Below are 27,709 nucleotides of genomic sequence, written 5' to 3' on the forward strand. Positions count from 1 at the left end.
GGCCGGGCCCATCTCGCGCTCCCCATTCATGCAGTTTGGTTGCGTGTTGGTGTATTTTACTGTTTGCAATAAAGAGGGGGGGATTTTTTTTTTTTGTTCAGTTTCTGCCGCAATTAACTCTTGGTCCCTTAAACATCTTCCTTTTTATTTTTGGGGTTTTTTTCCTGTCTATTTTTTCTTTTTTTTTTTTTTTTTTGCAGGACGGTCGGAACAGTTTTTCGCCGCTTCCATTTATTTTTCGATATCTTATCTCTATTAGGTTTTGCAATCAACTATTAAGGTGCAACTATGCCCAAAAGAAAGGTAAGTACGAAAAAAAAATAATTCAAAAACGAGGGAAGGCAGATGGGGAGCGAAGGGGGAGAGATTAAAGCGGCATTCGCGGAAATTTAGCTGTAAAAAATAATTTAGCGCGCGCGCGCGTGTGTGTGTGGAGTTTTTTGGGTTTTTTGGTTGGTTTCTCTTTTTTTGCATTTTTAATTTTTGGTGTATGTCCTAGAGCGGAGCGGGGAGCGGAGGGAGAGGGCTCGGGGCGGGCAGGGCAGCGCGGCGAGTTCACTTTTGGGCTGTTTTGTTTGGGAAGGAGGAGAAGGCTGGAGCAGCAGTGTCTCCATGCTGGATTACAAACAGCCATAGTGCTGTGCTGCCCCTGTGGAGAACGCGGGGCAGCAAAACCCCCCCAAAACCTGCGCCACGACCCCCCCAGGCCCCCCCACCCACCTCCGCCAGCGTTTTAATCCCCATCGCGCCATTCCCGGCTGGATTCGCCTTTAAACGTCGCCTCTTTCTCCTGCGTTTGCCTTTGTTCTCCTTTTTTTTTTTTTTTGCCTCCCACTTCTTGTCATACCAGATGGTTGTGCAATGGTAATTTGGGGCCATTAGGCGGCGCAGAATTTGAAACTGGCCTTCAAGGAAAGCGGGGAAAAGGGATTTATCGCCGTAGTCGGGAACTTTGGGGCAGCGGGAATATGGGGCGCCCCCCTCTCCCCTCACAGCGCGGGCAGGGGGGGCGGGGCGGAGACGCGGTCGCCCCTTAATCACCGAGGAGCCCGCCCGAGGGCTTTCGACACGGTCCAGGCGCCTCACGGCCCCGGACAGGGCCGCCGGGGGCCCGGACCCAGTGGAAACGCTTCGGGCGGGCGCGATCGCCGCGGTCCCGGTTGTCCCTCATTGTCCTTGCGGGGCCCGCGGCGACCTTGTTGTGTGAGGGGAAATTGGCGGGAACTTTTCGAACTCGACGTGATGGCGTAGCGGCGGCGGGTGCGGGGCATTGTGGGTGTTGTAGTCCGTGAGGCGGTGGGGATGGGGGGAGGCCGCCATTGCTGCGGGTGGTGTTGGGGGGCCCTGTGAGCCCCCAGGCTCCCCTCAGGGCTCGGGGGAGTCACAGGGGATAGTACTGCCTTCTCACCTTAGTGTCTCGCTTTCTTTACAGGCTCCAGCTGAAGGCGAGGCAAAGGAGGAGGTAGGAGTTGTGTGTGGTCGCCACTCCAAGAATTCCCGTGGGGTTCTGCAGAAATGAGGAAGCCCACGCAGCTCATGAGGGGTTCAGCTCTTGGGGGTGGCTCGTGCCTGGTTTTGGGGTGCTTGGGGCCATCACTGCCCTCTCAGGTGGCAGGTGACCCCCCGAGATGGTGCTGGGGTCCAGCAGCTCCCCTGGGCTGAGGTCGGGGACAGGTTCCAGTGGGGACATGTCCCTTTTAGCCTCACAACTCCTGCAAGTACAGAACATTCATCCCTTACCACGTCAGCAGAGTAACGTGGTGGCAGCAGAGACCTGCTGAGCAAAGGTGCACTTCTAGGAAATCATAGAATACCATGAGCTGTGTGTACAGGGATCATGGAATCAGAGCATGCTTTGGGTTGGAACAGACCTCAAATATCCTCTGGTTCTGCCCCCTGACCAGGCAGGGACACCTTCCACCATCCCAGGGTGCTCCAAGCCCTGTCCAGCCTGGCCTTGGACACTCCCAGGGATGGGGAGTTGTCAAGGTCACCATAATGCCCATAATTTCATAAATCCTGGGATTTCTGTGGGGCTTCATGATGCCATGTTATTTTGGGTGGCAGTTAAGAGAAAGCTGTGCTTTATGTGCTCTCTGAATTTTACTGACATATCTTTCCTTATGCAGCCAAAGAGAAGGTCAGCCAGACTATCTGCTGTGAGTATCTGTAGTTATCTTTTAATATTTTATCACTTGGGATGGGGACAGTTAAACCTAAACTATTGGGGTTTTTCCCCCAGAATTGGGAAAGGCACATTTAGATTATTGCAATATTTAAAATTCCCATTCCATGATTCTGTTCCCTGAACATCCCACATCCCAGGCTTCTCACATGAGATAGAAGGTCTGTGTTAGTGCACATTCCATCTGGGCACAAGTATCCAGAGTTAAGGAATATTGATTTCAGGATGGATTTGTTCCCTGTAGGACTTCTCCATACAAATGCTCGTGGCTCTGTAAATCAAATGCTCTCTCCTTAGCCTGGTAACTTGCCCATTGATTTTTTGCAGGGCCAACAAATAATTTTCAAAAGCTACCAAGATAATGCTCATAAAAATAAGTATTTTTTTCTGGTATTCACCTGACTTGTTTCTTGTGTTTTTTGCAGAAACCTGCTCCACCCAAACCGGAGCCAAAGCCCAAAAAGGCAGCACCTAAGGTAAGAGTCCTGAACTGAAGTGATATTTTCCTTCTTGAGGTATTTATAGGCATAAACCCTCCACAATTAACCACTTTGCTTATTCATAATTATCTTGAAGGTTTAAGATGGAATTATGTGAGCTAAAAGAATGAGAAAGACATAATTTTATCCAATTTCTACTGAAGGAATGTAGTAAACTGAACAGATTTGAAATCCCTTGTGGTGAGGCTTTGCTGCTGCTTCACAAGGCCATTCTGAAGTTTCATATAATGCATTGTTGGGAAAATGATGCTTGGAGTAGAGATCAGAGACTCAATTAGAGGAGGCATTGAAAATTGTGCTTTTAATTACAGTTTCTTACTACATTTCCATTCTGAGGCCCTCTCTGCAGTTAGTTATCAGTTTATCACATTTTAATCACTCAGAGTTCTAGAGACCCCTTCAGCTGGATATTTTTGGAAATGTCAAAAACATTGGCATGTCTGACAGTATAATTTAAAAATAAACTGTTTAAAGCTCTTTTTTAGTTTGGAGCAACAGTTTGAAATTTCAAAGGGGCCAGTTCTGCAATCCATGAGGGATCACTTTCCATCCCCTTCTTCCCAGCCTTTCCAGCCATCAGTTTGCAGTGCCTTTTTGTTAGATTTTTCTGTAAACATTTAGGATTTTGCAGCTAAAAATAAAAAAAAAAACCCATAAACAAACAACATGAACACTCCAGCAACAAAACTTCAGTGATTGTTTTTAACCTGTTCCCATCACACATTTTCCTTGTGGTTTGGGATGATGAGGAGGGCAAAGCACAGGGGGGAGAGACACTTTAGTTACAGAGGGAGATGATGGGCTGGGAACCAGGAGCTTTTTCCTTTTCCTTTTGAAAAGGAATTTGCAATTGCCTATGGCCCAGCAGACCTCCAGGTGAGGGAACTGTTTCCCTCCACATCCTCTGTGTGGAGCAGCAGAGATGCTGTGGGAAACAGAGAGAACCCCACGTGTAATTTTGGGCTCAGCTCTGTAATCTCAGTGCTGTGCAGAGCGAGCTTTTCCCGTTCCATCTTGGCTGCAGCTGGAATTCTAGACCACATTCCTGGCTGGATGCAGCACTGGACACTCTGGGTTGCACTTCCCTCTAGTGGCTGGTGCCCCGGGCAGAGCAGAGCCAGCTGCTGGTGGCACACAGGGCAGGGCAGCACTGGATGATCCATGTTGATGTGTTTGGGTTTTTCCCAAGTTTATTTTTTTTATTTTCATGGAAACATTGCAGGGTTTAAACACTAAAGCTGCCTTAACTGAATGTGAAAAGTTGGAGGAATGGGGTGCAGAAGTTGATGTCTGTAGGGGACTGACAAAACTTTGTTTGGGTGCACAGCTGGGTGCTGTGGTCTCCCTTTGGGATCATGCAGGGATCCCCTGGGAGCTGTGCCTTGGGAATTGCCCAGCTGAACTTGGGAAGTGTTGGTCCTCCTGCTCCTGAGGTGCTGTTCGAAACCAGGACACCTGAGCTGTGGTTTTGGCTCTCCAGAGCTCCTCAAACTCCATCAACACCTGTGCAAAGGGTGATGGAATAAGAATTGTGGAGGCATTTTTAGTTTGTGTCTGCCCTAAGAGCTTTCCTTGTCAGCCTGCAGGATCTTGGAATGGTTTCCACATGTCAGAATAGATTTCACCCATTAAACTTTGCCATATTGAAAAACATGGAGCTGGCAAAGGAGTTTTGTCACTTCTAAAATGCAGGGCCTGAATTTTGAACTGTTGTTGCCATCTCTAGAGCAAAATTATTGAGGAAAATTAACACAATGCTGTAGCTGAGAACCTGCTGTGTCCTGTGGGACCCTTTCCCTCCAGTCAGTTCAGCCATGGAAGTCCATTTCCCTGGGTTCTCCTCCACTTTTCCAGCACAGAGAATTGGTGTTAGCTCTGTTAATATTTTGTTGTGGGGTTTTTTGGTGGGATAAAGGAACAGATAAGCAGTGCCATAGTACAGTTGTAATTCTCACTGCCAAACAGCACCAGGATATTGAGTATTCTCAAGACAAGGACTCCTGATATCACACTGTAGGAGAGTTTTCCAGGTGGGATGAAATCCCTCAGACTGAGGAGTGAGAGGTTAGAGAGGAAAGAGATCCTCACTCACTGAGTGTACTGACCCCACCTTAAATTTTCTGCATTATTGGAGGATTAGCTGTTAATTTTGGTGAATTTTTAATAATTGAAGAGTCAGGTGACTTTACCCCTTAACACTCTTGAGTTTGCCTTTAGCAGCTCATTTTTAAGGTGAATTAACTGTGAGCATTAATAACTGAGGGATTGAAATAAGAAAATAAACTTTTTGTAACCTTTTAGTAACTTGCAGTCACTGAGACAAATCTCCTGAGCAGATAAATGTATATGCAGTAATTTTCATTTATCCTCATTCAGCTGTGAGCAGATCTTGCAGGGTTTCTGGTTCCTCTCTGGGAAGTAGGTTAATCAAGCAAGGGGCTGAGGCAGTGCTGTTACTTATTGGCAGCAAGAGGCACATCTTTGGAAGTGAAACTAATGAGGGTCAGGTATTTGGGTCAGGATCTGACCTTGCCTATGGAAAATTATTACTACAGAAGCATCAGGTTTTGGGTTTTGTTTTGATTTAGCCTGATCCACATATAAGAAACTGCACTTAAATAATAAATGCAACTCTCTTGTGGTTAGCAAAGGGATGCTGTTGAATCCCCAGTTTTTCTGGCAAAGAAATAGTTTATTATCACAAGGAATATTTCTGGCAGGGAAGGGGGAAAGTCCTTTGCCTACAGCTTTGTTACAGTTTTCTAAATAGGCATTAACAGCACATCTGAAGTGTTCTGGTGTTTGCACATGTTGGTTTTCTTCTGTGGCTGCCTTTCAGCAGCAGGGCAGAAGTACAGGCCAGGCCAACATTTTTTAGCTAATTTAATTGAATGCCTATTTAAAATGAGAATTCTTTTAACCCCAGCCATGGCTGCTTTTATATTCTGCACTTCCCTGTAGCACATTCAGGACAGACAGAAGGAAAACATTTCTCCTGTGAAACTTCAATCTCACCTTGGTCAATAGGAAGTTTGGAAGGAGGTTCTGCAGAGGGTTTTGGAGTTGAGAACATGCTGATGTACAAGGTGGAAATCAGGATTTAATGTATCACTGTTTTCTTAACAGAAAGAAAAAGCAGCAAATGATAAAAAGGAGGACAAAAAGGCAGCAACAAAAGGGAAGAAAGGAGCCAAAGGCAAAGAGGAAACTAAACAAGAGGATGCTAAAGAAGAAAACCACTCTGAAAATGGAGATACCAAAACTAATGAGGTACTTTAGCTCACTAAATCTGGGAACAGAGCCAGATGTGCTGGAAGCACAGCTGCAGGAGCTCTGCTGGGCCCCAGAGAGTGGGGGGTCACTGCCACACTGTGAGCACAGAGCAGCTGCCCAGGGCAGCTCCCAGGGAGAGCCTGCAGGAATGGCCTCTCCTTCCAGCTCCTGCCTGCCCTGTGCTGGAGCCCTTCCACAGGTGCTGTCTGCTGGCCCTGCTCCCTGCCAGGGCTGGCTCAGCAATGCCCAGGATTTGGGGAACAGTGGAGCCCAGGGACATCACCACCCTCCAGCCCTGAGCTGACTCTGCACATCCCCTCTGCACTGCTGGGCTCCTCTGCTGCTCAGCACGGGTTGGTGCTGGGCCAGAAATCTGGTTTTGAGTTCTACACAATTCTTTAAAACAATTATTTGGCTCAGAACAATTCAACAAGAGATTTGCAAAGTAGACTCGGTCTTGCCTCTTATCTGCAGCCTCTTCTCACAGCTCCTTACCTCAGCTGCCTTTTGCTGGGTCCAGCTGCAGGCTCCATCAGCTGCTGAGGGATTGTCCCAGCAGAGTCCTTGCTGATAGTGAAGCAGTGTTTGCTCAGGGCTCTCTTTGCCCTTGTGTTCTGTCACTGACAGTGGTGTCTCTTCATGGGTTGAGTGTCACCATCCAGCCAAGGGTCCTTTATTCTTTCATCTCTAAAACAAGATCAGGAGCTGCTTGGTTAGAGCACTACATGGCTGATGTGCTTCAGAGGGGCTTTGAGGGAGCTTTGCAGGTTTGATATGTTGACTTGGAAAGTAAAAGTAGATTTTTATAGAGAAAGGTGGGAAGTGGTTCTCTAAAGTTCAAACAGAGCAGGATTGTGATTGATGTCTAATTCTTCCACTGCCCCATGATGACGGTTTGAACTTCCCCTAACATATCATTGATCCTAATTAAAATACAGTCCAAACCTCTGCCTCTCTGCAGGTACTTACTCCAAAATTGCCTCACTAATGAATATTCCTGTGTTTTTATTTTAAGAATTATCAGCCCGTTGTTATATCGATATTTTCTGTGCATTCCTGTCTATCCACACAAAGCCTTGTCCATGCCTTTGTTAACAAACTGGTTTATTTTTGATGGTGGTTAGATTGGAATCCAATTAGCATTACCAATAATATTTCTATTCTTCCCAACCCCTTTTCTAGGCACCAGCTGCTGAAGCATCTGATGATAAGGAAGCCAAGTCCGAGTAATGTTAACCCTGCCCTATATCTCCATCATTTGGTATCCGTACCTCCATGCTGTATTGTTAACAGAGAGGAATATTTTTATCAACTATTTTATAAATGCAGGTTTTTTTAGCATGAATTTAATTATGGAACATCTTCATCTCGGTTACTTGGGAATTAAATCCCTAACAAACAAAACAAAACAACAAAAAAAAAGTCATTGTTTTTAAATTTTGTGATTGTAATAGTTTGTATGGTACATGGAAAGAATAAGTGGTGGTAGCTTTTGACTTCTGTCAGTGTGTCCCTTTTTGTGTAAGTCATGCTTACAGACTTCAGATTTTAATTTTTCCCTTGTATGTGTTGTATGGTTTCTTAAAGTGGGGAGGTCTCAAAACAAATAACCGTGTGAAACATTCCAGTGGTTCTGTGGGTTGCTTTTATAAAGAAGGTGAGCTATTTTCATGAAAAAACCTAAGAGCTGGAAATCTGTTGTTTCCCAAATGTAATTTTATTTTGTCAGTTTTGAAAAAAAAAAAAGAAAAATAAATAAATAAAAGTGTAATCCTGTTTTTAAATGAAATACAAACATTTCTTTTCAAAAAGGGCAGGTTGGTTGTATGTACCCACTGTTAGGAATTTTGCTGGATTTATCTTAATAAAAAAGACTCCTCAAAAGCTGATTGTGGTTTGTTGCTTGTGCTGCTGGAAAGGTCCCAAATTCCAGGAGAGCTGCAGTGGGAGAGGGAGAGCCCATGGAGCTGGAGAGCTTTGGGCTTTTGGCTGGGACTGAAGCCCCCCTCTGCCTCAGTTGTGTGACTTCCCATTAATCCAGGCCTCCTCATTCTGGGAAAGAACTGGACCAGACCAGTGACCTGGGGTTAAGTCCCAGTTCTGTTGTTACAGCTTTTTTGTGCAACTTTTTCAACTCCTGCTAAAACCTGCTTTTATAGAAAGTCTCTTCACATCCAGGATATATCTACAGAATATATTTAATAAGAAGAAAAATGTCTGCAATGCAGAAACCTTCTCTCTCCCATTAAATTGTTCCTCAGCACAGCAATGGGAAATTCCAAGAGCTCAAATATTTTGTGTCCAAACCCCAAAGAGCACCTCAGTGGGAGTGTTGTGGATGCAGTGGGGTTCAGGATGAGTCCCCCCAGGGCCACTAGAGGATGTCTAAATGTGGATTTCATGTTCCAGGCCTGAGGCACTGGAGAATGTTGTTCCTGCTGCTCCACCTGTTCTGTACAAACACCTGGGGTTAACTGGGCTCCAGCTTCCTCAGCAGTGAAGGTGAGGGAGTTCTGGGGGCCTTTTCCTTGGCACTGTATTCCCTTAATGCAGCAGAGATTTTGGGCCATGCTCTGGTCTCTCCTCCAGAGAACTGATGGAGCAGTAACTGGATTCCCTGTGCCTGGTGGAAGTGTGCTGAGATGTGGTTAAAACCAGGGAGACTGAACATCCCAGCTGGAACATCCTCCAGCAATAGTTCAAATGTCATCCTGACTGACATCTAAAAATGATTCACGAAATTTCCACTCCACAAAGGCAGGCTGGGAGAGCTGGGGGTGTTCAGCCTGGAAAAGAGTAGGCTCTGGAGACCTTGGAGCCCCTTCCAGTGCCTGTGGGGGCCTGTAAGGAGGAGGGAGAGGGACCTTTTATAGAGGCACATAGTGACAGGGCAAGGGGAAATAATTTCAAACAGAAGTCAGGGTTAGATGTGATATTGGGAAGGAATGCTTCCCTGTGGGGTGGGGAGGCCCTGGCACAGGTACCCAGAGAAGCTGTGGCTGCCCCTGGATCCCTGGAAGTGTCCAAAGCCAGACTGGATGGGGCTTGGAGCAACCTGGGATAGGGGAGGGTGTCCCTACCCATACAGGGGATGGATTAGATGATCTCTAAGTTCCCTTCCCACCCAAATCATTCCAGGATTCCATGATACCATGAGTTTAGCCAGCAGTCAGAGAGCAATCCCAATGGGCCTGCTCCAGGGAGAGAATGCACATTGGAAATATTTTAGATTTGTGTTATTTCCTACTCCAGTGGTTTCTCTAAAAGGGCTTTGAACAGGAATCCAGTCCTGCAGGAAGGTGCAGCCCCTTCTCCCAGCCCTGGTGCTGTGGGACCATCTCTCTTTGGCTCCAGCCTCCAGTCAGAGTGTCTCAAGCATTGTGATTTAAGCAGCAGACACTGAGTATAGCTGATATTTCCTTAGCACAGGATCCATCCATCTGCCAAGGTGCAAACACCCTTTGGAATGAGGTCACTCTGATCCCAAGTCATGTCTCTCCATCTGAGTGCAGAGGTTGTTACACAGAGCATACAACAGAGTGTTTGGTTTTGGTTATTTCTTTTTTGAGTGCCAGGGTGGGAGTTGTTCTTAATTCTATAACTATTGTTCTAATCAAATCCCTCTTTCAAATAAGTACAGAAAATTGCCCAAGAACATTTTGCTCAAATTCATAACTTTTCGGAGCCATGGGGTATTGAGAGAGTTGCACAACTGAATGGATTGTCTGGTTTATGCCAAACCCTCCTCCACGGCTCTCCTGGTGTCTAGACACCGAATCCAAAGCCAGCTCCATGGCAGCTCCCAAGCTTGGCTTATTTTGTCTGAAAAGGAGAAGTTTCAAACATTCAGGTTTATTTGGAATTTGTGTAGAAAGTGCCTTCCCCAGGGTCCTTGGCTGTTCCCTGTGTTCCAGGTGTTACTGGGTCTGATACTGGTTAGGAAATATCCACAGATTGCTGTGGATCTGGTTGTCATTATTCATCAGAACAACTGGGGACCTTGAAGATGCAAAGGTGAAGAGATTCATGAGTGGGAAGGTAGTGATGGTTCTGAGGTGATGTCATGGGAAGAGATTTGAGTGGTGTTGTCAACACCCTGCCATGGTGAGGTGTCCAGGCAGCTGGTCAGGGTGAGAGGAGACAGCCTCAGGGTGCACCAGACAAGGTTTAGGTTGGATATCAGGGAAAGAAGGGTTGTCCAGCCCTGGCACAGGCTGGAGTCATCTCCCTGAGGGGATTTAACTGTGGATGTGGCACTTGGGGACATGGCCAGTGGTGGCCTTGTCAGTGCTGGGGGAACAATTGGACTCAATGGGCTTGGAGGGCCTTTCCAACCTAAATGTTCCTGTAACTCCATGATCCAGCTTTTGGTGCAGGCTCCCAGAGCAGCAGAGTGTCCTCACACAGTGTCCTCACAGGATCTTCAACAGAACTGGGCAAGCATTAGCTTTTGTTTGCTCAGAACAATAAACCCACTGAAAACCACTTTGAAAACACTGGTCACTGTCCTGGGAGGGACAGGGAATCAGAGGAAGCACCTCCAGACTTCATCCTGGTCTCCACCATCAGCAACGTGCTGGAGCAGCACAGAGGGAAAAGGCACTGCTGCCTCAGCAAGCAAGAGAATGGCAAACACAGTGAGGTCGTTGGGATGTAAAAAAAAAAAAAAGGGGAAATGGGGAAAAATAAAATAAAACAACCCCTCCAAGGACATAAAAGGAAGGGTTTTGCAGGTTCATCCCACATTTACCTTTGCTCCTTTGAGTGAAGTGACTGTACACAAAAAAAAAAAAAAAAACCCATTTGCTCTGGAGCCAGGCTGGGAGAGCTGGGGGTGTTCACCTGGGGAACAAAACTCTGGGGAGAGCTTAGAGCCCCCTTCCAGTGCCTGAAGAGGCCCTAGGAGAGCTGGAGAGGGCCTTTGAACAAAGGATGGAGGGACAGGACAAAGGGAAAGGGCTTTAAGGTGGAGGATAGATTTGGATATTGGGAAGAAATTCTTCCCCATGAGGGTGGAGAGGCCCCGGCACAGGGGGCCCAGAGAAGCTGTGGCTGCCCCTGGATCACTGGCAGTGTCCAAGGCCAGGCTGAATGGGGCTTGGAGAAATCTGGGAGAGTGGGAGGGGTCCCTGCCCATGGCAGGGGGCAGAACCAGAGGATATTTGACGTCTCTTCCAACCCAAACCAGTCTGGGATTCTGTGACACTCAGACAGGTCTGATTTTCAGATCAAGAGCAGCTCCTTGGCAGTTAATGGAGTAACACTGGTGTTAATCTGATGAAGGAGGAAGAAAATTGAATCTCTGCAATGGCAACGATGGCTCCTCCCTCTGACTGTCTCAGTGGTGCTGCTCCTTTCCCGTGCAGCTGCCGGGAGCCCCCGCTCTGAAACTTGATGCCTTGGATGGGCTCCAGGAGCTGGGAACACCCCGGGCCGGCGCTGGGCGGCTTTCGAGGAGCTCTGTCCTTTGAGAGAACAATGTCAACGTGGCTTCCAGACTGTCCCAGTGCCCGCAGGAGCTGGAGGTGGTCACAAGTGAGCATGGACGAGGGAACAGATGTCACTGGCGACTCGTGTGGCCGTTGTCCCCTGCTTTGGAAGGGGTGTGATTGGGATTGGGCTAGGGTGAGTCAAGGAGGGGATGGGGAGAGGATCAGAACTGCTCCTAACCCCTTCACCCACAACTTCCATCTGTTTTAGAGAAGCTGTGGCTGCCCCATCCCTGGAAGTGTCCAAGGCCAAGCTGGACGGAGCTTGGAGCAACCTGGTCTCGTGCAAGGTGTCCTTGCCCATGGCAGGGAATGAGATGGCCTCTAAGGTCCCTTCCCACCCAAACCACTCTGTGATTCCATGATTCCATGATTCCATGTTCTGCCCTGATTTATCCACTTCTGCTGGAAGAGGGGCCAGTGGGACAGGACCCCAGAGGAATGACACTCCCTTCCTCCTGCAGCACTAACCAGGGAATCACTGGAACAGTGTCAAATGGAAGTGATGTCCAGGGGTTAGTGTGAACTTCAGGCTGAGGTAACACCTGAAAGCACTGAAAGGAAGTTGGTGCTGATGTGATAGAAAAGGGAAAACCAGCAAATTGGAAAGCTCTGTTCCTAAGAGCAGGAATCCAATTGACACCATAAAACTCTCAAAGGCAACTTAATACAATTGGACACATCTTAAACAATTCCAGACGTTCTTAAAAGGGGGAGAGGAAGCATAAATTACACAGGGAAAAATGCTGGATTGAAACCTAAACAGAGTGGTCAAGAGCACTCTCCCCTCCCATTCTCAGCAGCATTCCCAGCAAGGGGGCTCCAGGGCACGGCTGCTCCCCTTTGGAAGTGCCTCCCTCCTGGCGAGCGAGGTGTGCTGCTTCCACTGGGGATGAAATGCAGCACAAGCCTGGAATTCTCAGTAAAAGCTGCTCCAAAGTTATCCCAGAGCCAAAATCTCACAAAATCGCTGGGGTTTTGTTTGTTTAACATGAACAATTCGGGGAGGGGGCGGAAGTGCATTTCTTGGAGCTCAAACCAGATGTGCGACATCCCAGCCACAAAGCTCCGGCTTCTGCGCTGTTTGTTTTCCCCCCAGGAAGATAAAAGGAGCTGTGGAGAAGGTTTGGATTGCGGCAGCTCTCGGGTTTCACCCTGGCTCCAGGGGCGCTGGCACAGGCTGCTCTGTGGGACCACAAACGAGTTTTGCTGTTTCACGGATCCGGGGCCACCGCTCCCCTCGGAACACGGCTAGAGTTGGAGGTGGGCTGTTCCTAAGCCTCAGGCTGAGACTCAGCTTTCCAGCAGGCTGGAATTTTGCTTGGTTTGGTTCCTTCCTTCATATAAATCCACCATCACGAAGTGCTGACCAGAAGTACTTCCCCAAGTCACAGTTCCATTTTGTGCTGGCTCTGCCAGGAGAGAAAGGCTGGAGTTGCCTCTCCAGGCCTCATCTGAGGGCAATCCTGCAGGATCTGCCTTCTCTTCCTATAAATCCTTCCAACAGAAAGTTCCAAATCCAGGCCAAATGTTCCCTGCTGTGGTTTCACCACCCATGTGGTTACAGCCTGGTTATCAACAGAGATCTTGGAGTAAACCCCAACTTCCCCACTCCATGTTTACTCCTATGCTACTCTATACCTACAGCATTACCCTGGGAATAATTAAAATAATTAACAAGTGTAATTAACTGTTGGAGGGGAAAGGAGACTTTTAGAACATTATATCAGCAACAATTAAATAAATTACCCTTTTTGTCTTGCAAAGAATTGACAGACAGGGGGGAAAAGGATGCGGGATTTGTATTCCCTGGTGCAGCAGCACAGGGACAGTGAATAGGGGTCGGTGGCTCTTGTGTGGGGACACAAAGCAAACAAAGAGGCCCCAAATGAAATTACAGAGTGGCAGATGCAAAACGAGCATATTTCACACAATGAGTAATTAAACCATGTAACTCATTGCCCAAATGGAGCCCAGGAATCATAATGGCTTAGGAAGTGATTACACAAATTCTTGGAAGACGATCCGGTGGGGCTGTGGGACACAAAGACGTGTCACCACTGCAGGACCAGCAACCCACGTGGGTGTGGGAGAGGACCCGGAGCTGTCCCCAGCCCTGGACCTCTGGAAGGAGCTGGGGGGTGAGGGGACACAGGTTTGTACTTCCCCTGAGTGGTCTGAGCCCCTCCAGCCACATTCTGGGCACTTTGAAAGGAGGAAAACTTCCCTGCTGTTCACTGTGTGTGGCTGTTGGTGGGGACAGACACATGGCATGGATGTACACGAGGCAGCACCTGTGTCCCTGCCAAGCCTTGTGCCACTGACCTGGGCTGTGGTCCTGGAAATATTTTCCATTGGAGCTGGATTTTTCCCAGGAGGAAAAGGGAATCACATCCGGCTGTTCTTGGCAAAACTCCCTCCCCAAATGCCACCCTAGGGCCCAGGTTTGCTGGGTGCTGCTGGTGCTGAAGGTGAGGTGATGGCCACCACTGGGCTGGAGAAGGGGTCCAGATTCCCAGCTCCCAGTGCTCCTCCATTTGGGCTCAGGAATTATTTCCAACTGCCTTTGTGGCCCACCTTGGCTATAAATCTTCTTGGATACACTTGGTGCTGTAGCCTCTAGGTGGTGGTCCTGGCTGGGGGTTCCTGCACGGCTGCTCTGCACACCCAGGGAGGTCATCCCTGGGCATTTGGGGTAATGCAGCTGCTGGGGGGATGGCACAGGGACCAGGAGCAGGTACCACAGCTCTCAGAGCGTCACTGGATGTGGCAATGTGCTGGTGGCTCCACAGGGCTGGGGGATGGTGGCAGCAGCTCTGTTCCAGCTCCTGCTGCAGGGATGCCCAGCAATGATGCACAAGCAGGAACCAGAGAGCAGCCAAGGCAAAATGTATCCATGATTCTCCATCAGCTGGAAGTGTGATGTCCCTGAAGAGCTGGAACCTTCTGGAGTGCTGGGAGCTCTCCCTGCCTGCCCTGCAGCCTCTTCACTGCAGAAATTTGGGGTGACAGGAACAGTGTAGTGCGTCCTATGAGGACAGGCTGGGAGAGCTGGGGGTGCTCTGGAGGAAGCTCTGGGAGACTTTAGAGCCTCTTCCAGTGCCTAAAGGAGCCCCAAAGAAAGCTAGACAGAGACTTGGGATCAGTCACAGAGTGAGAGGAGAGATCCCCTGGCCTCAGCAGCCCACAACATCCTCAGGAGAGCAACAATGTGCCCACTGATACAGCAGGAATTGGTGATACTTAGGTATAGTTTATATATTGATGTTTTATACATATCACAGAATCCCCAACTGCTTTGGGTAGGAAGGGACCATAAACCCATTAAGTTCCACCCCCTGCCATGGTCAGAGACACCTTCCACTAACCCAGGTTGCTTCAAGTCCCATCCAACCTGGCCTTGGACACTCCCAGGTATGGGGCATCTACAGCTGCTCTGGGCAATAATATTGAATTATATATAATATACATAGTATTAAATACACACATATATCTCTCTATAAAATGGTTGTAGGTGCCATGTTCAGATCAGGAGTGACTCTGTGTTGGAGCTTGGGTTGATGTCCCAGCACCAAGGGCTGTGCACCCCTTCACTGGGTGTCCCCAGATGCCCCACGAGGTCCCCTTTCCCTCAGCAGGGACAAAACCTGGTGGTTTTGGTTATTCCCTGGTTGGAGCCCTTGACTCTCCATCTCACTTCTCTCAAGAGCTGCATGACAAAACCAGCAGTTCCAGCCTATTTTGGCGACCACTTGCTCCAGGAACCTCAGGAGTTTCATCAAAAGCCTGGATGGATTTCGGGTCTCGGGTTTTATTCATTCCAGCATTGGCTGACAAAGCCCATTACATCATCCCTTTGGAAGAGAAATTCTCTGCAGCTGCCTGTGTGGCGCGGGGGTTGGGGGGCTGTTTAAAAAATAACACAGATTTTTGTTTCTTTCTTTCTTTCAGGGCAATTTTCCTCCCAATTGCTGGAAAACTGAATGCTAAAAAGCTTCAAAAGTGGGAAGGAAAAGGGCAGTGTGCAGCAGTTCCAGCCATTCCTGCGTTTATTATTATTATTATTTCCTTTCCAAAGACCAAGGGGGGAAAAATAGCCCCATTACCCCGCGCATCCAGCGCGCCCAGCCAGCCGTGAAAAGCAAAGCCAGTGTCATGGCAATGGCAGATGGCACAGAGCGGGAGCAGGAATGGGAGCGGGAGTGGCGGCAGGAGCGGGAACGGGAGCGGGAGAGGGAGGGAGGGCTCCGGCCCCGACCTCCGTGCGGACCGCGCTCCTAATTAGCCCCGGAGCAGGGACTAATTAAACCCAGAGGTAAGACAAGTGATTACTTTTCCTTGCAGAGATGGGGTGCAGGAGTGATGTGGATGGAGCCGGAGCCGGTGTTGGAGTCGTCCTGACATCAATGGTAGGAAACGATTTCAATCTCGGCTCATCCCTCCCGCGCTGCCGGGAGCAGGGAGCCGCAGCAGCTATTCCCTGCTCTCCCAATGAGCAGAGGCTGCAGAGAATGTGGGATTGCAAGGAAATACCGATGGGAAGGAGAGAGGCAGTGTCTGGATGCTGTGCTGATGACGTCAAAATGTGACAGTCTCAATTATTAGCATTATTTGGCACCCAAGTATCCAAAGCACCCCCTTAAACTCACCCAGGGTCAGAGCAGAAACTCCTCTTCCCTCCTCCATAGTTGTTTTGGAATATTTTTTCATGCTTCATAACCTCATTCTTTTTAATCCACTTTTTCTGGTTTCCTATAGAAGAAGCAGTTGGAAATAAATTATGTTCACTGCCATTGAACTGGGTGCAAAGCTCTCAGAAAATAGGATATAGAGAGGAAAACTATGATCTTATAGAATATAATTATAATAGAGAATTATACATTATATAAGTGTTATATTATATTATATAAAATACAGTTATTCTATAAAGGTATTTATTTTTGCACTGCAAGAACTGGAAGCCCAGAGCTGCTCATGCAGCTGTGGTTGCTGACGATTCCTTCTGGGATGTGCTGGGCTTTCCACAGCTTTTACAAATGGGCTGAACTTTGCAAAAACCATGGGAAAACCTGTGGCTGTGGAGCCTTTGGCACTTCTCTGCTCATCCCAGGCAGATGCTCTGTCCCCAGCACACACACGCTGGGCAAGCACAGTGCCAATGCAGGCTGCCTCTGCTCGGCTTAAAATAGCTCTGGCTCCAGCCCTGCCCTGCCCAATGGAGCACTGGGAGCATCTCTTCACCTGGACCATGATCCCAGTCCCTGGGGATCAGTGGGATTTCCCTGGGGATCAGTGGGATTTCCAGAGCAACATCCCCCTCTTGCAGAGCATCATCTGGATGATTCAAACTCAAGCGTTGCCGGATTTCTGCTGCCCAGTGAAACACCAGACAATTTGTGTTTCTATTTTTACCCTGGATTAGTCAAGGGTCGCTGCAGGACCAGATCAGGGGTGCTGGGCTTTCCAAGGCCTTACGCTTCATCCCATAAATGCTCTTGGCCTTTGGCAAGCAGGAGAAAAGCCTGACAGGATGACTCCTCTTTGCTGCCAGGGTTGGATCCCCAAGGAGCTGCCAGGGCTGCTGCAGCTCAGCACAGCTCATGGCCTCGCCCCACCACTGCACTGCCCATCCCAGCCTCCCTCACACAGAAGTGGTCAAAGTCACCCACTCCAGTCTAAAGCATCCAGGATTATGAGAAAACTTGGGAACATCTCGCCAGCAGCGCTGTGGCTGAATGACCACAGCTCCAACCTGGCTGGGATGCTCATGGGATAAAAAGAGCCAGGGAGAGTTTGGAATTTCCAGAGAAATCTCTACATTTCTACCTGTTGCTCTTATTTAATGCAGAAACAAGGGGAGAACAAACCTGTCTGGAAAGAACAAGTATGGAAATAGAGTTTGGGATTGTTGGAAAGGGATGGGCTATGTCCATGAAAAATAGCAATAGCAATAATTAGTCCCAAATCCCTGCTGTGAGCTGCAGATATTGATAGTCTGGATCTCACATACATCAGAATGACTTGTAGTTATCAGCAGCCCCAGGGTTTTCCTGCCCTCCAGCAAACATGTTTTTCCTACTTGGTCTGGTCATGTTCTGTTTCATTTCATTGCTGAGAGAAATTAAAATATTTCTTACATCTGCATCAGCATCTAGTAACAGGGCAAGAATTCAGGAAGCTGAAAAAATATTAAAAAATACATAAACATAAAAATATATACATATAAAAAATAGGACCTTCCTCCCTGTATTCCCTGAGCACATGAGGTTGCTTCCAATGCACATTTTATTTTAAGGTGAGTTATTTTGTTGCCATAGTGACATCATTCAGGTTTCCAACCGCTGCCGTGTTGGTTTTCTCCCAGGCAAGACTTGTCACAAGCAGTCAGCATCCCCAGCCCCTTCCTGGGCAGCAGCTTCCCAGGGGGCTGCAGGATTCCCTGGAATTCCAGCCTGCACGATGAGCTGTCACCACTCCCTGCTAAGGCACGGGGGCACACAGGACCTGGGGAGTCAGAGAGGAGAGGCAGGCACAGAGAAACTCTGACCAAAAGGATTTTCCTCTGCCCATTCCTTATCCTTCCTCCTCCACCCGTGCAGTGAGCTGTGAGAAGGTCAAAGAACCCAGCAGCTTTATTAATTAGCACTAATTAATACACTCAGCTGCCTCTGGTGTCACTGTGCTCATCTACCCCAGGCCTTGACATGGGCAAGAATAAACCGTGTTTGCCCCCAAAAGCTTAAAATCTCTGTAAATCCTATTTCTTGCTGCACAGGTGTCTCATGGATTTATTTTATTACCAAGAGAACTGCACTAAAATAAAGATTCTAATACAAAGGTCTGTAATTATGTTAATAAAGATGTAAAGAAATGGGGTTCTCTGGTAAGGGAGTATTTGTGGGGTTATTTGGGTCAAATGGGCTCTGTAAGTGTATTGGAAATTAATATTTAATTTTATGTATTTTTATATTAAATATTTAAATTGTGTTATTATGATGCTAAAGACTTTTAATGGAAAATGCCTTTTTTTGGCTCTAATTAATTTAATTAAAGCAGGCAGAGTGTGCCTCATTAGCCTAAAACCTATTTCATGGGTGCCAGGCCCTATATGTGACTGAGAGCCAGGGTGCCTGTTCTACTGCAAGGCCAAAAGGAGCTCAAAAAAAAAAAAAAAAGCTGTTTCAAAGGTTTTCTATGTTTTTAATTTTAAATAAACCATTCCCAGATTATCAAATCAAGGCTACATTCCCATGGCAGACCTGAGCCCTGTGTAAGCCTTCCCAGGATTGCAGCATCTGGCTAAATCCAGCCCAGATTAAAGCAAAGCTTTCATTGCACAAACTCTCCCTGAAAGCAGCAGGATGCTCCTGACGCCGGGAAAAGGACAGAGCTGGGAATTGCAGGCAGAGGATAAGGAATGCCAAAGGCAGCAGCAGGGTCCAGAGGAGAGGAGGCAAGGTCCTGTGCTGTACGAGGGGCTGGGGCACTTCTCCTCTGCAGAGGGAATTTGGGAAGCAGAGCCACTCCAGTCAGGGACATTGGGTGTTCCTGAGATCACCCCAGCTCCCTCATGGAAACCCTCTGGAACACAGCCTGGACACACCAGTCCACAGCTCAGTAACAGCCCTCACAACAAGGCTCTTTGCTTGCAGAGGTTTTAGCCAAAGCCATTGTTTTAACACCCTTTTTAATATTTATTCCGAATGTCTTTGACTGGGGGAAGGGTGGAAGGGGCTCCCAATTTAATTCCATAATCCCCCTAAGCCTTGCTTAATGCACTCACTCTGCCTGGCCTCTGTGAATTCTACAGTGGTGTTTTGGGTGGTTGCAGCACTGCACTGGAAAATGTCCCATCATTTATTTTGCAGCTATTTGAGGGAAATGATTGCCAGGGCTGGAAGCCTGGTTGTTAAATCTGTATTGCCAAATGAAACAAATTCTGTCGCCCAGATGGGGCTGGACCTCGGGGCTGCCACGTGGATTCCTGAATGAGGTAGCTCAGAGTCCAGTTGAAAACTCCCAAAATTAACATTAAAGCAGGAGCAGGAGACTTTAGCAGTTGGTGAAAAATGTCATTTTTAGCTGAGGGGGTGGGTGGGGCTGCAGGGAACAAAGCAGAGTGCCCAGCTCTGGGACACCCACATCCCCTGGGATGAGTCCCCCCAAGCATGGCCATGGCTCACCCCAACTGCCCTTGGGTGGGAGGGGTGGAAGTGCTGCTGGAGGGAAATTCCAGCAACAGATTTTGTCCTGCTGCTTTCTTCTCCTGACAGCGAGGGAGTGCTGCAGTCTGGTTTGTTTTCCACATGTTCAAGAAAGACAAAACAATGCTTTCAAGAGTCTTGACGTATCTCACGAGCCTCTGGTCTCACATAATCCCTCCCTCAGTCCTCAGCTCCCAGGATTTCTCCAATATCTGCTTGAAACTTGCACCAAGAGGATAGCATCACTCTCAATGGGATTTTTCAATGTCCCATTTCAGGATGCACTGTGTCTCCCATGGGAGTGTTCCTCAGCCATTCCAGAGGCATCCTGGAGTCAGCAAGGACAAAACCCCCAAATACAAGGGCATGGGGGGCTGGCAGAGTCCATAGGCAGCAGCAAAGGCAAGATGGAAGATGGGTGCGGAAGAAAGCCAAGGTCTGAAAGGTGTTACCTGTAACAACCTCAGTCAGCAAGCAGGAGGAAGGAGCAAAGAGAAGAAAAAAAAAAAAAGAGACTGAGATCTACTGACTGCACAGAGCAGGAGGGAGAAGGATGTCCAGAGACATCAGGAAACACATGGAGAGAGGAGGATCCTCAACAGGAAATGGCAGACCCTTTAGACTTCAAGGACAAAGTGGAGAATGAACAGGAGAAGCTTTTTTCCACCTCTACACCATATTCCACACATATCCCATTATAATCCAGGGATAACAAAGAAAAGCTCAGGGAAATAAGGATGATGGCACAGTTCTGTCCATGTGCCTTCACAGCTTCACCTTCCACCTACGGTGGTTTTCCAGCAGAAACTCAACCACACAGAACTTGCCGACTTCATAAACTCTTAATAGGCTTTTATTGGTGTAAGAGAAATGAAAGGGAACAGCCAACAGGGCAAGAACTTGCAGGTGTTAAAAACCACCTCACTGGAAATTAAATTAAATTAAATTAGTCCTTTGATTAAAAAAAAACCACTTTAAAGGACCTTCCAAGAATGTAATGCCTCTCCAAATCAAGATGACACACAAAACATATTGTAGCAGGTTATGTCTCAAGCCCTAATACTTTAAGGCCAAGAATAAAAAGAGATTCTGAAATCTGAACTCCTGTGGACATCAGGGGAAAGACCTTTCCCAGGGATACAAAGCTGGAAGGCTACAGGAGAATGTGAATGTTCAATGATGGAAGTGCAAGAATTAAATGAAATGGGATCACTTTACTGCAGAGGAATTTAAGGAAGCTTCCATGATAAAGCTTTTCCTTATGAGGGATAAGAGGGAGACATCATCCCAAATTGAAGATCACAAGAAGAGGCTTTATAATCAATAAATAAAAATAATGGGAAGAGAATTCCTGTATGGGACAGTGCTTTGAGAAATATTCCAAAATCCCATCCTCAGATTCCATGATTAGTACTTAGAAAGTTCAATCTAAACTCACACTCCTGTGAGCAAATTTACAGAGGACAGTTTTCTAATCCATCACTTCATGCAGTAATTAAGAATTAATTTTATAAGACTGTATTTAAAGAGTATTAATGAGCTTATTTACAATGTCTGCCTGTTAGGGATGTCAATAAAAAAAATTAATCAAAATGTTTTATAACCTTTTATTTCAATAAAAGCAGTGCTGTAAAAAACCCTATTGCACTCCTTCCCAAAATTTCTAATATTTTTTGTAGAATGAAAAATATAATTAAAATATAAAAATCCTCAAAACTTTATGGAAAAGGGTATGGGATACAGAGAGATGTAATTTTAATAAAATTATTTACTTAGCTGAAGGAGTTCCAGTAAAATTTGCATGTCCAGGGAGAGAGGTGATGAATTCCCAGCTGCAGTCAGATGCTTTGTGCCCAGGCTTCTGGGAGAAGCCAAAAACGCAGGATTTGGCCCTAAAAACCTAAAAATCCACAAAGAAAACATCAAAGGATTATTTACAAATAATTAGCATGACTTAAAATTGCTGAATTAGCCCAGCAGTGATATCACATGGTATTTTTGGGGTGAGATCCTTGTGCAAGGGACCCCTGGACTGGCAGCAGTCAGGGTACATCAGGAGAAGCTGGAAAAGGCTGGGAAGGGAGCTTGATCCCAGCCAGGGGACACAGGTCAGAATCAGGCCCTTAGACAGGGATTGTGCAGGGTGCAGTAGTGACACCAGCAATAACAAAACATACCTGGTCACTTATACCCAGTAGTAAATTTGCTGCTATAAAACTTGGGGGTTTCAGGCACTTTGAGGTACAAAGTTGGAATTCAGAGATGCTGGGGATGGATCTGGTACTGATGTCATTCCCCTGGTCCTTCTGCTGGCAGAGCCCAGAGCACACAGGGACACAGAGCCACCCCTTTTCCTGGATGTTCCATCCACAGCTGGATTTTGCATTTCTGGGTGAAATAGAGATAAGGAAAAATGTTTAGGTAATAGTCAGAAATGTCACTGCTTTGCAAACCAGGCGGATTAAGTTCCCCCAGTCGCAGCAGGGCTGCACGCACTGATCACAGCTCACAGCAGCTAATGGCTGCCATAAGGAATGTGAGATATGGATCAGTCCACGGAGCAAGGGATGACACTGCTCCAGGCAGGTGGAATTTAGGCTGAATGGATTTTAGGATTCTCAAGAGGAAAAACCCATCATATTTACATCACCAGAACAAGTAATTAATCAACAAGACGAACTGCTGCAAGACAGAATTTAGAAACAAAGCCGAGCGGCGTCCTGGCTCGTCCTCCATCACCTTCCTATGGGATAATGTCGCTCCCAACTCCTGGGTGTCTGGCACCATCTAGAGGAATGATTGGAATGATGCAGCAGAGAAATTAAATAATAAATTATTAAAAATAGCAAAAATCCTAGAGCAGATCTTGTGTAATATCTAACAGCTATTTAGATATTATTTAACAGCTCTTGTCGAGGAAGAGAACCACAGGAAGGAGTGGGAACTTGGAGATTTTTCCTGCAAAAACAGGATGTTGGTTTGCACACACAAACCCTGCACTCTAGCAACTGTAATTAGCGCTAATTATTTTGCATCTCGTTTATTTTTTTTAAATAAATGATGATATCAAAATTTGAGGTTTTTCTATGTAAAGATCTTAAAATAAGCTTGGACTTTTCAATATTCCTTTACTCACAGCTGTGTAGCACAAGGCACCAACTCCTGGATTCCTTCTGAACAGCTAAACAAAAACTTGGATTTAATTTAACTACCATCCTTATTTGTCATTTAGCTCCATTGAAAGACCCAAGATGAGCAGAATGTTCATAGAAATCTTCATGGGTTGCTTCCAACTTGGGGGTATTTTATGAAATGTACACAGAAAATATTCTTTAAAAAAAGCCAAAAATGCATAATTTGTTCCAGTGTTTAAATCCAGCTGAATTCAAGCATGTGAATCCTTACCTACATTTACTGAAAAGGTACAATGCAGGTAAATCCACTATATCTGCACAATTCTACTCTAAACTTTCTTTTTTTGATTTTAACTGTACATTTCCAGTTATAGTAAACCACAATTCTGTTTTCACACACAGCTAAAGCAGGATTTGACTCATGAGGGCAGACTAATCATAAATAAAAAATGAGAGAGACACCTTTACCTGGTTTTACAAGCTGATTGTGAAGAAGTTAATTTAATTTTGTAGTCAAATTAAACAGGGGGTTGAGTTTTACTTTTAACTACAACTGAGAGTAAAACTCCTTACAACACCAAAGAGGGAGAAGCGATGGGCATTTGAATGTCATCAGTTCCTACTCCTAAAATCCCTCAAAAACTTTTGTTTTTTTTTTTTCTTTAAAGAGCAGTATGGAAAGAAACAGCTACAATCCAGCTTCTTCCTTAAAGCATCTCTGCTCCTGAATCCTTCCGTGGCTCATTAGTCTGTTCTCCCTCCTCCTGCCACCAGCTGCTGCTGGCATTTACATAACAGAGCTCTGCTCTGAGGAAAGATGAATCAGCACATCCATAAAATCCTGCTTTCACTCTGAGATTTACTATCACCCCCAGCATGCTGCTGCTTGGATGCAGAGGATCTGGAAAAAGATGAGTCATGGAGCTGCAGAATCCACGTGTGGTGTGGAAATGGAGCTCCTGGGGAAAGAGAGGATGGGCATTACTCACCAGACATGACTCCTGGAGGGGAAAACCCGGGAGAGGTGAGAAGAGGTATCGATAACAGCCCTTGTAGCAGGCTTAGGGAGAGATGAAGCAACTGGGAGAGTGTTAAGGAGAGGAAGCTGAGGTGTCAGGGAGTCAGGAATGTCGGGAAGAGGCTCGGGAGTGACTGCACGGCAGCACAGTCCAACCATAGCCAGGCTGAGGGAAGTCCCCTGTGAACTGCTTGGGAATGAGGAATGCTGGTTGTACCTGCCCCTGGTGCAGGTACCTGCACAGCTGTGCCCTCAGCACACACAGGACACACTTGGGGCATTCCCAACACCCTCCCCTCCTGCTGATGCAGAATCCATCTGGGCCACGATGTGGAACAGCACCCAGCACGGCTGAGCACTGACCCAAGGTTGTGGAGTGAGAACCAAGCAAGGAGCAGCCAGGCTCCCAGCTGGAATGCTGCAGGAAGGACACAAGCAAGGCATGGACAAGCTTACTTTGGGAGCTTTTTCTATCCCAGGCTTTTCTGGGCTTTACTGCAGAAATGCCCATGGGCTCTAGACAGGCCCAAAGAGAACAATCCTGCCTGGTGCTGCTGCAGCTTCACCTGTGCCACCCCCAAGCTCAAATGAAAGCAAATAATGAGTGGAGAGATTCACTAAGGCACCAAAAGGTGCCAAGGAAATGTCACATTCCTAAAGAAATATAGAATCATGGAATCCCAGAATGGTTTGGGTTGGAAGGGGCCTTAAAGCCCATCCACTCCCTGTCATGGGCAGGGACACTTTCCAATAGCCCAGGCTGCTCCAAGCCCCATCCAGCCAGGCCTTGGACACTTCAGGGATGGGGCAAACACAGCTTCTCTGGGCAACCTTTGCCAGGGCCTCTCCACCCTCACAGGGCAGAATTCCTTCCCAGCATCCCAGCTAACCCTGGCCTCTGGTAGTGGGAGGCCATTCCCTCTTGTCCTGGCACTCCAGGCCCATGCAGTCTCTCTCCACTTTCCCTGTGGGCTCCCCTCAGGCACTGGGAGGCCACAGTTAGGTCACCCTGGAGCTTCTCTTCTCCAGGCTGAACAAGCCCAATTCTCCCAGCCCTTCCTCACAGCAGAGCTGCTCCATCCCTCTGACCATATTGGTGCCTCCACTGGATTTGCTCCAACAACTCCATGTCCTTCCTGTGCTGGGGATCCCAGGGCTGCAGGTGGGGTCTCACCTAAGCATGAATGTGGAGCTGCTGGCACAAAATGCACCAGGACATGGCGCTGGCCACTATTTATGGGGCTGTTTTTCCCCTGACATGGAATTCTGTTCAGCTCAGGAAGATGGATTTGTACTTTCAGGACATATTATAAAACATCATCCGTGTTTTCTCTTTTGCCTGCCCATCATGCATGAAAAGATGAGCTTGCAACTCTGGGCTCTGAAGACACGTGGGACAAACATTACCTCTCTGGAGAGTGGGATCAGTGTGTGCTTCTCCTGGCTGGGAATTCATTCTGAGAACAGCAGTTTCACCCTGTCTCTCCGGGGAAGATCTGCAGCTTTGGGGTCCTGCTGGGAAGCTGGGAGAGCTGTTACTATTGGGAAGCCACTGGAATTTGCAGCTTTGTCAGTGGCACCTTGTGTTTGCCCACTGACGAGCTGAGCAATGAACCTGCCCTGAAAACATTCCAAGAGTAATTGTTTGGAGTAAGTAAGAAAAATGGAAAGGGACTTGGGATGAAGGGAAATGGCTTCCCACTGCCAGAGGGCAGGGGAAAGGTGGAATATTGGGAAGAAATTTTTATTGTGAAGGGGTTGAGGCCCTGGCACAGGGTGCCCAGAGCAGCTGTGGCTGCCCCTGGATCCCTGGAAGCGTCCAAGGCCAGGCTGGACAGGGCTTGGAGTGTCCCTGCCCATGACAGGGGTGGGATGGGATGAACTTTAAGGTCCCTTCCACCAAACCATTCTGGGATCCTATCAACAGTCACTGAGAACTTAAGAACTTTAGAGGACGATGAAGAGGAAACAGGGTCCACAAATCACCCAGTTAATCCAAGCTCCTGGCACAAAACAGCTTCCACAGCTGGATAAAGGGGCAGGTGAGTACAGGTGAATTATGTGGAGCAGCTTAATGCCAAATCCCCAAATCCTTCTCCCTGGGTGCCTGGAGGCATCCTGTGGAGCTGCCAGCAGGAGGGACTGCACCCTGACTGCACAGCAACAAAACCCTGAGCCAGTGCTCGACAGCAAACCCAGTCCTGAGCAGATGCTATAAATATGTGCTCAAACTGAATTTATTCTTAATATTTCCAGAGCATCGACTCACAGTGATTCAGCTCTCTGTGTTCCAGGCAAGAGGAGAGGCTGTCCTTTGTTATGCCATGATGACAGTGGTTTATACACTGGAGTTCTAACACCAAATGTCAGGTATTTGAGATAAAATACAGTTCACTTGATGCTGAAGTGACACCAATTTCATGAGCTCTGACAGGAAAAATATTTCCATTAAAACTATCTATTCCGACCCTGACCCCTTTGTTCCTTGAGAACAGATGCTGTATCCATCATATTGGAATTTCCTGGTCACGGGGAGCAAACACTTTAACTCCTAAAGTCACTCCAACCTGAGACACTTCCCTGCAGCCTGGCCTTATTTACCGGGAGCCCGGAAGAGGCTGCCACCTCCCCACTGAGCAATCCTGGGTCCCCTCCATGGCACAGGCGTGGGCTCCATCCCCCTACCCTTAACAGGATCCCTAAGATTCCTGAATCCCTTCATTCTCTTAAAAACTGCTTCATATGAGGCAAACATGGGGCTCCATTTCCAGGCGCTGCCCAGGCAGGAGGCCACGACCAGAGGCCAAGAACACTGCGGCCGTGAGGGCTGGGAAGGGCCGGAGCTGTGAGGGCCGAGGCAGGAACAACCGGGAGCGCTGAGGACGGAACCCACGAGGACAAAAGCCGTTAGAGCTCCCCCGTGACGGCCACCGGGCCCTCTGAAACACAGCTCGGCTCAGCGCAGCCCCGTGACAACGGCCGAACGCCTCGGGCACATCCCGGCTCTCCCCTCCCGGCCCGGCCCTTCCTCTTCCTCCTCCTCCTCCCTCAGCCACCGCCCGGAAGTGGCGGGCGCCCCCCCGCGGCGCGTCACCGCCCCGCCCTTCCTGCCCCCCCGCCCGCCCGGCGCTGCCGCGCGCGCCCCCGGCGGCGGGCGGCGGCGGTGCGGGCGGTGCCGGCGGCGCTCGGTCCGCGGAGCCGCGATGAGCCCGGGCGGGACCCGCGCCCGCACCCGCACCGGGACCCGCGCCCCGCACCGGCACCGCCGCTCCGGCATGGGGCTGCGCCCGCACTAGGAGCCGAGTCCCCCCGGGGCGCCATCCGCCACCTCCCCTCCCCCTCCCGAGGAGGATGGCGGCGGCGGCCGCCCCGACCCAGCTGGAAGCCGGTGGGTATCGCTGGCGGCGGGGGCTGCGCTCCGCACCCTCTCCGTTCTAACCGTGTCTAACCCGCTCTCCCCCGCCCCTCCGCAGAGCTCTACTACCTGATCGCACGGTTCCTGCAGTCCGGACCCTGCAAGAAATCAGCCCAGGTGAGCGCGGAGCCGGCGCTCCGGCCGGGCCGGGCGGGCGGCGACGGGACGGGACGGGACTGGACGGGACGGGGCGGCGGAGCCGCTGCGCTGCGGTCGCCGGACTCACGTCCTTTGTGTGTGTGTCTGTGTGTCCCTCTGTCCCCAGGTACTGGTGGAGGAGCTGGAGGAGCACCAGGTGAGGCGCCTGCCCCGGCGGGACGGGGGAAGCCCTCGGGACGGCGGGGTCGGCGTTTGCCCTGCCCCGTCTAACCCAGCCCATCTCCGCCCGGGACACCCGGCGGGAGCGCGGCTGCCCCGCGGCTGGGCCGGGGGCAGCGGCCGGGAGGCTCCGTCCCGGGGGGCGCGGGCGGGCACCGGGTGGGGGGATCCCC

The 27,709-nt window shown here is 48.5% G+C and overlaps 2 protein-coding genes and 1 long non-coding RNA gene across 5 annotated transcripts in view; 2 read left to right on the plus strand and 1 right to left on the minus strand.

The window, feature by feature from the left end:
- On the plus strand, window positions 1-7,842 carry HMGN5 (high mobility group nucleosome binding domain 5). Of its 3 annotated transcripts, none has more exons than XM_030967319.1 (7): window positions 5-45; window positions 260-303; window positions 1,433-1,462; window positions 2,130-2,159; window positions 2,611-2,661; window positions 5,812-5,955; window positions 7,141-7,842. In XM_030967319.1, exons 2-7 carry the CDS (start codon window positions 289-291, stop codon window positions 7,186-7,188), a joined length of 318 nt encoding a protein of 105 aa, XP_030823179.1. In that variant the 5' UTR covers window positions 5-45; window positions 260-288; the 3' UTR covers window positions 7,189-7,842. The 3 variants fall into 3 exon arrangements, with proteins under 3 accessions (XP_030823176.1, XP_030823179.1, XP_030823177.1); XM_030967317.1 differs by having other exon boundaries at window positions 27-45; window positions 201-303; XM_030967316.1 differs by having other exon boundaries at window positions 1-303.
- Window positions 6,379-27,659, minus strand: LOC115914686. Its single transcript, XR_004061442.1, has 5 exons — window positions 27,288-27,659; window positions 21,829-22,039; window positions 21,424-21,551; window positions 16,097-16,199; window positions 6,379-6,645 (listed from the first exon to the last, which is right to left on the minus strand). It is a non-coding gene; the product is annotated as an uncharacterized LOC115914686 (long non-coding RNA).
- The window catches only part of BRWD3 (bromodomain and WD repeat domain containing 3), a 50,352-nt gene continuing 49,620 nt past the window's right edge, over window positions 26,978-27,709 (plus strand). Inside the window, exons 1-3 of the mRNA XM_030967315.1 lie at window positions 26,978-27,191; window positions 27,277-27,335; window positions 27,484-27,513. Coding sequence (XP_030823175.1) covers window positions 27,155-27,191; window positions 27,277-27,335; window positions 27,484-27,513 — 126 coding nt within the window. The 5' untranslated portion in view covers window positions 26,978-27,154. The remainder of the gene's footprint in view (window positions 27,192-27,276; window positions 27,336-27,483; window positions 27,514-27,709) is intronic.

This window comes from Camarhynchus parvulus, chromosome 4A, assembly GCF_901933205.1.
Source record: "Camarhynchus parvulus chromosome 4A, STF_HiC, whole genome shotgun sequence".
Taxonomy (NCBI): domain Eukaryota; kingdom Metazoa; phylum Chordata; class Aves; order Passeriformes; family Thraupidae; genus Camarhynchus; species Camarhynchus parvulus.